The sequence below is a fragment of the Numenius arquata genome, chromosome 16, assembly GCF_964106895.1.
Source record: "Numenius arquata chromosome 16, bNumArq3.hap1.1, whole genome shotgun sequence".
Lineage (NCBI taxonomy): Eukaryota > Metazoa > Chordata > Aves > Charadriiformes > Scolopacidae > Numenius > Numenius arquata.
The window spans coordinates 1571834-1579416 of NC_133591.1; the positions used below are offsets into that span (position 1 = coordinate 1571834).

At 64.5% G+C, this 7583-nt stretch overlaps 1 protein-coding gene across 1 annotated transcript; it reads right to left on the reverse strand.

The window, feature by feature from the left end:
- Positions 1 to 264: 264 nt before the first annotated feature.
- Positions 265 to 7329, reverse strand: LOC141472598 (carbonic anhydrase 15-like). Its single transcript, XM_074159747.1, has 8 exons — positions 7263 to 7329; positions 5529 to 5564; positions 3222 to 3392; positions 2491 to 2651; positions 1712 to 1804; positions 1532 to 1598; positions 1161 to 1327; positions 265 to 483 (listed from the first exon to the last, which is right to left on the reverse strand). The coding sequence occupies exons 1-8, from the start codon at positions 7327 to 7329 to the stop codon at positions 265 to 267; spliced, it is 981 nt and encodes a 326-aa protein (XP_074015848.1).
- Between the last annotated feature and the right edge of the window lie 254 nt (positions 7330 to 7583).

Here is a 7583-nt window from a genome sequence, read left to right on the forward strand (position 1 = left end):
CGCCAAAAGGACACTGAGACAAAGAGGGAACGACCCACAGCCACCGGTGAGGACCTCGGCTTTATTCCAGCCCTTCCAACATCCCCTCCTGCTGGCAACAGGGACACAGCAGGGTGGCTCTGGGCTTGCAAAGATCCACCTCTGTGGAGATCCAGATCTTCACCCAGCCAAGGTCTCAACCTGCTTTTTTGCAATGTTTTTTTCCCATTTACCCACAGACCAGCTGCATCGCCTCCCTGTCGCCGTTGCAGCGGGGTGATGCTCCTACAGGTTTGGGGAGAAAGGGCCGAGCAGGGCCAGGAGGAGCAGGGGGGAGAGGAGCTGGTGGTGGCCCCCGTGTGAGGACCCGGCGCTGGCGGTGGCCGCCCTGGAGGCGAAGACCTTGCGGCTGTGGAGGGGCTGCGGCGGACGGAAGTTGTTGGTCATTTTTAGGAGCGTGGAGCCGGTGGCTGGGAAGTGGAGGGTGCTGACGAATGCCTGCAGCTGCGCAGGGGGAGAGGAAGGGGTGGGCAACTGCTTCACTGGGCGCCCTGAGCCCCAACCCACGTGTGAGCCCCCTTTCATGCTGCCCTGTGGCCAGTGGCGCAGGACCCAGGGTATGGCCCTCCACCAGCGGGTGTCCTCCCACCACCCCTCACCGCTCTCCTGAAGCCAGACCCGCAGGGTGAGGACACCAGGCAGGTCCTGGCAAAGATTGGCTCTTGAGTTGTACATGAACTAATCGTGTCTCACTGCCTGTGCTCAGCACTTAAAGAGCAGCTGGGCCACGGCACCCTCAAGGAAATATGTCTACTAAGATGCTTGGGTGGCAGAGAAGAACTCACTCCATCCATCCATCCACCCACCCACCCGTCCACCACCCACCCTCCCACCTCCTCGGAGCCTCTTCCAAGCTCCAGTGCATTCGCTCCCACTTCGCTTTCTGAAGACTGGGGCTGGGCGGGAGAGTGCTGGATGGGATTTCTCCCTGCTGGCAGGTGGCCACAGCTCTATTACCTAACCCTCATAAAATTAATTAATTGCCAGGTTGCCAGGAGCGTTATTACAGAGATGACTTTCCCTGTGCTCTTGCTTAGGGGTCAGGAAGGGCAAGGGGAGGGGTCACCCGGGGGGTGTCCAGCCCTTGGGGTGCTGGAGCGTGGGGCTGTGCACGCCGGTACCTGCTCCCGTCCGATCTCCACTGGCTCCTCGAAGACGGTCCAGACGACGACCTCGCTGCAGTCGGGGGTGGTGAGGGACCCCTGGTAGCGGTAGTACCCGGCGAGGCGCCCGGCGTGCGGCAGCAGGGTGCTCAGGCGGAAGGTAGAGGCCAAATCCACGGAGTACCCTGTGGGGTGAGACACGGGCACTCAGCCCATCCCGTGATGGGGACACTGCGGGGGTGGCAGGGACACCCCCATCAGCTTTCCCACAGCCAAGTGGCCCCGTGGACCAGCAGGTCCTCCCCGCTCAACCCGTTGGGGCACACCCCTGCTCTCCTGCACTGGGGTCCCTCCTCTTTCTGCCCCTGCCCCAGCGAGAAGGGACTCACCAGCGTGGGAGATGTTCCTCAGCCCCGCCACGATGGTGTTGTAGTTGGTGTTGGGGGTTTCAGAGACCTGCGGAGGGGGAGAGAAAGCGGCTGGGGCAGAGCAGAGCCCCCAGCCACACCGTGGGCACCTGTCCTAGAGGGTTCCCCCTCTGTGGGCAGCAGGAGCACCCGCAGACCCACCTGGAAGAAGAAGCCGAGCACAGCCAGCCCGTTGGGATGTCCCTTGGCTTCCGCCAGTGTCCGGTACTTGACGTTGATGTGGACAATGTGCAGCTGGGGAAAGCGAGGTGGGACCAGGGTTGGGCAGCCACCCCCGGCTGACCCCACCAGCAGCAGGGCACTCGCCCACGGACCTCCCCGGCCAGGACACTGAGCCAACCACCCCCCAGAAAGTCCTACTGGTCAATGGGTGCTTCCGTGGGGCAGCTACTGGGAGGATCAAAGCACCCCGATGAAGGGAGCATCCTTTGAAGGGGGTGGGGAAAAGGGGCCAGCAGTCCCGGGGCACCCACCAGCCACAATACGTAAATTTTGCTCTCTCCTCTGGCAGATAATTAATATTTTAGAGGCACAGAGCCTCCTTCACCCAGAAGGATCCCGCCGTGCTTGGCACAGCACGCTCCCACACGCTCTTGCTCACTGACTCAGCGCAGGGTCCCCAATGGGGCATGGGGCCCTCCAAACCCCACCGAGTGCCTCCGACGAGGCAGCTTGGCCCCATGGATGGTAAAGAAAAACCTGGAGTCTCCTGTCAGCTGCTTTTTAACCACCCGGGTGTCCCGTGCATCGGCTGTCTGCATCCCGCCATCAGCACAAGGCTGCGGTGACAGGGAGCACGGCGTCACCAAGCCAGGTCACCCCACTGCGTGGCACCTTGGGACACATTGGCATCACACCTTCCCACCACAGCAAGGGCTTGGGCCACCCGGAGAGCACAGTGGGTGCTTTTTCTCTCCTACCTCCATGGGGAGCTGGTGCCCATCAAGGGTGTGCTCGGAGCCGTTCCCAGTGGGGCTGCCCCAGTGGAAGTGGAGCTGCAGAGCACGGTACCTGCCGGGGAGGCCCCCCCCACTGATGGTGATGTGTTCGGAGGCCAACTCGCTCGCCAGGCTCAGCATCACTGGAAGGGCAGCCAGAGGGGATAAGGATCATAGAACGGTTTGATTTAGAAGGGACTTTAAAACCCACCCAGTGGCACCCCCTGCCCTGGGCAGGGACATCTCCCACCAGAGCAGGTTGCTCCAAGCCCCCTCCAACCTGGCCTTGAACCCCTCCAGGGATGGGGCAGCCACAGCTTCTCTGGGCAACCTGGGCCAGGCTCTCACCACCCTCACAGCAAAGAGTTTCTTCCCCAGATCCCATCTCAATCTCCCCTCTTTCAGTGTCAAATCCTTCCCCCTTGTCCCATCGCTTCCCTCCCTGATCAAGAGTCCCCCCCTCAGCTTTCCTGTAGGCCCCCTGGGAGGATGGGGGTAAGGTCAGGGGTAAGGATGGGGGTAATGACAGGGGACAACCGTGGCACACCTGGGCTCATCCTCCCCAGCTTCATCCCAGCACTAACACAAACCCTCGGGGCAGGAGCCACCCCAGGACACCACAGCTCGAGGGCAGAGAGCACCCGGGAGCTGAGTCCCGGCCAGGAGAGTGACCAGGGAGTCGGGGCAGGGGGGTGCCCGGCTGCAGCACGCACCCGTGTGCCCGTCGTTGGCCAGCCTCCACTTGCCCGGGGGAGCCTGGTCGTAGCCCTCAAAGAGGATGTCCCCGAGGCCACCATCCCGCTGCAGCCGGCGCCTGTCGATGTTCACCGGGGACTGCTTGTCGCCGCCACACGTGGCTTTCAGCTCCTTCCAGTGGCTGGGACCTGCAGAGGAGGAGCAGGGGCACCGAGGGCAGCCACTGAGCCCCTGCCACCCCCGCAGGGGGGCACGAGGCTGAGGGTGGCCGGGTCCCCAGCCAGCCTCGCTGCCCCTGCCGTGCTCGTCTGCATCCCACGGGAGCTGCCCTCCTGCCCGGCCAATCTTCCTCCCTATTGATGAGCGGGGGCTCATTGCGGCCTCATCCATAATTCAGCAGGATTTCCTCATGGGGCCGGGGGCTATATATAGCCCGGCAGCAGTATCTGTCCCTCCACGCTGCTGGTGAAGGACAGGCTTTTCTCCCAGCCCCTGCTGATTGTCCCTGCAAGCAACCCCCCCGCGTGGGGCTGTGCCAGCCCCTGTCCCCCCCACAGCCCCCAGGCTGGGGCTGGGCAGGGGGTTGCCCCGTGCAGAGGGAGCAAACGTACCCATAGAGCACCTGCGAGGGAAGGACTGACAGGAGCTGCTGAGAAATGGGGACAGAGGACTTAAGATCTGTTTGCAGAGCGCACAGTTTGGTTTTTAACCACGTTTTACCCTATTCATGCTGGTTTTGTCCAATTGTGGCAGGGGACAGAGCATCCTGGCCGAGCAACTTGCCCTAGGGCAAATCCCACGTGGGTCCGAGGTGACCACACCATGCTCCCCGGCGTGGGGTGTCACCGTGGCAGGAGGTGGGTGAGGACGTGGCAGCGCTGGCAGCAAACCCACAGCACTGCCCGGGCACTGTGAGCGGGGGTCCCCACAGCTGCCAGCACACCCCACACAGCCCACCTGTGGCTCAGTGCCCCCATCACCCCGGCACCATCTCTTCTTGCAACACTCATTGTGGTCCACGGCTGTGGGACATAGCTGGACACCCTGATGGTCACTGCTCCTGGGCAGCCACTGTGACACCTGCTCCTTTGCCTGGTGGCGCCGGGGTAGCCCAGGGCAGAAGGGCTGGCACTGGACTCTGGTGGCAACTGGGCTACAGTTCCAGCCAGGGAAAGGGCACTCCCCAGGGGTCTCCAGCCCCATCCACCCGGGGTACCCCCACTCCCAGGGGAGCTCAGAGCATCCCTCCACAGCCACAACCGTCTCTGCTCTGCCCCCCGTCGTGGTGGGCAGCCCATGTATCCCCCCCCATGAGCCATTCTCCCAGCAGCGCCCCATAGCTCAGCTCTCTCCTTTACACACCTTCCTCTCTGGCAGAGAAAACCACAGACACACGCTCACCCCCCACCTCCTGCCCCCCCGGGCTCAGCCCTGCCTCTTTCCCTTCTCCTCTCATTACTCCAGGCAGCTTTTTGCCCGGAAACCCCAGGAACCGCAGCCTGGCCGTGTCGCTGCCCCTCCAGTTCCCCAGCACGGTGCTGCCGGGTGGCCCCACAAATTATCCGGTGCCTTCATTAAGGAACCGTTCCCCGCGGCCCTGCTGTGGGCACATGCCCAGTTCCACGCTGCCCGATCCGCTTCCCACTGGCCCCACGGCCCTGCTGAAATCTGCCCTCGCCGCTGGCCCCATGGGGTTAAGCTGCCGCTGACACCGAGATGCTGGTCCGGCAGGGACAAGCAGAGCCCAGCGACTCGGCCGATGTGCCACGGTGGCCGGGCACGGGGCACGTGCACCCAAGAGCTATAAAACAGTTGGGCCGTAACGGCTGATTAAATGTCCGTTGATCCTTAATTAACCTTTTACAAGCTATTTACATGCTTCAAGACAAAGTGCCCCCGGCCACGCTTCCCTCCCCCGGCGCAGGGCGGGCAGGACTTGCCCAAACGGAGCCATCCCTCCTCGAGCCCCTGCGCCCCATGCCCCCCCACCCCGACACTGGCATCTCGCTGGGGTTGCTAATGGCGTATTTTAAATCCAGGCCTTAATTTGCCTGGATTAATGGGGGAGGCTGGAGCTGCCCCTGGAGCGCCCGGACCCGGATGGGGGGCTCCGGGTGCTTGTCTCGGTGCAGTCTCTGCACCATCACACCTAAAGCGAAGCTCCTCTAACCGTTCCCACCTTGGTGTGACGTGGGTGAAATCACCCTTCTCCATCCACACTCCTCTCTGCTGATGCTGCCCAGGGTGGCCTCGGCTGGGGAGATGTGGGGGTCCGAGCCCCACACGGCCCCGACAACCCCCATCCCGCACGTGGCACCACTCACCGCATTTGGGGTCCTGCGAGTCGTAACACCACTGTCCTGCGGGAGAGAGGAGAGCTCAGGGCAGGCAGTGGGGACAGCAACCTGCTCCCCAAACCCACCCACAGCAGCTATGCCCGGCCCCCCCCAACAGCGAGGGCACCCGCCGTTGCAGCGGGGGTCCCGCCGGCGCTCGTGTTCATCCCAGTTATTCTCGGCGCTGGTGTTTTCACGCGTTCGCACTCTCCCTGCCTCCCCCAGCTGCTCCGCGGGGAAACCTCCCTCGGCGTCGCTCCGCTCCGCAGCAGCCAAACCTTGCTGCTTGTGGGGCTCTCCCCCAGCTGCCGTGGGGCTGTCCCCCCCCTTACCTATCCCTTGGAGCTGAGGCAGCCCCTCGCCCCACACCAGACGCGTCGCTCTCCCCCCAGCAGCCCCGGGGTGAGCAGGGAGCTGAGGGGGGGGGGGGAGCTGCCGTAGTCCTCCCCCGGTGCTCCCCACGGGTGGGCTGGCAGCAGGAGGCGGTTGCTGGGGGCTGCAGCAGGCAGGGGGTGGGCGGTGGGCAGGCCTGCACCCACACTGCGGAGACAACGGCTCGTCCCGTCACTCAGGGCCACCTCAGCCCGAGCTGCCGAACTCCCACCAGCGCTCGGGGAGGCTGCGTGCTCAGTGCCGGGTACCAGTGCGGCAGATGCGGGGATGCCGAGGGGATGCCGAGGGGATGCCGAGGGGATGCCGAGGAAGCCAGCACCCAGCTCCTGCTATCTCCACATCCACCCAGGTCTGCAATGGGAGCCGGGGAGCGCACCCCTTCCCTTCTCAGCTCCCCATCCCGCTCCTGGCAGGAGGCACAAAGCCACCTGGTGCTGCCCAGGGCGAGCCTACGCGAGCGGTCCTCACTGATGGCCAAGGGGCCATGCTGGTGGCTGCAGGCGACCTGAGCCACGCTCTTGTGCCAGCCGCAGCCGCTCAGAGCAGCGGGACATGGCCAGCCCTGCCCGCCACCACCTGCGCTGCCCATGGCCCCAGCCTGCAGCACCACATCCAAATCCTAACTACGACGACGGTGCAGGAGGCACCAGCTCCACAGAAGAGCCGGGAGCAGGGCGGAGCAGGACTCAGAGGGTTCCCAGGGCAGAGGCATCAGGCATTCCTCCCTGTCCTGAGGGAAGCTGAGCTCCTGGGAGGCCGTTGGATGGATCCGCACCCACCAGCCCTCGCCTGACCTCAAGCATGAGCCAGGGAAGCACTCGCTGGCCCAAAAGCAGGTGAGGACTCCAGCGCCTCGGCCCCATAACGGCAGTGCCCGTTTGCTTGGAGGTTTCCTCCTTGTTGGTGTTTCCTGGTGGTGCAGGTCTATGGGGCGGATGGGCTGGGGCCCAAGACCTGAGTGCCTGAACACCCACCACCCCGAAAGGACTCCATCCCAGATGCCTCCTGCCAGGACAGACAGCCCCGAGCGGGCTGAGACCTCCCGTAGCCCAGAGGCACATCGGAGACATCCCCCAGGGGGAGGAGGATGGTGGGAGGGCAGGAGGTGCCTCCTGGGCCAGACCAGGTACCCCAGTCCCTGCCTCCAGCCCTGCTGGTGCGGCTGCTCCCAGTCCCCCGGCACCCTCCAGCACATAGGAAAGGGAATAAAGGGAGCTGGCAAGGGTGCACCCCAGCCCGACACCCCCTGACCCCCCGTCCTCTCCCACCGCGGGGACCCCCCATCCCCTCTGGCCGCCGGGATGAGGGTAGGCAGGCAGAGCATCTCACCTCCCGCGGCAGCTCGCACGACCAGAGGCAAAGTCAGAAAAGTTATCCCCAGCCCCTGCGTCCCCATGCTGGCGGCAGGGATGGGTGGCAGCGGGCAGGTGGCCCCGCCGCGATGCCCCGTCCTCCTCCTCCTCCTCCTCCTCCGCAGTGCGCCCGGGCAGGGGGAGGCAGCGCTGCCAGCGCCCAGGCAGCCCGGAGAAATCCTCCGCTCCAGCCTGTGCACTGCTGTTAAATATTCATCACAAGGGCTGAGTTTTTAACTCCTCGGCTGCTAGGAGGGAGCCGGGAAGCAGCCCGGCCCCCAGCCAGCCCCTCTGTGCC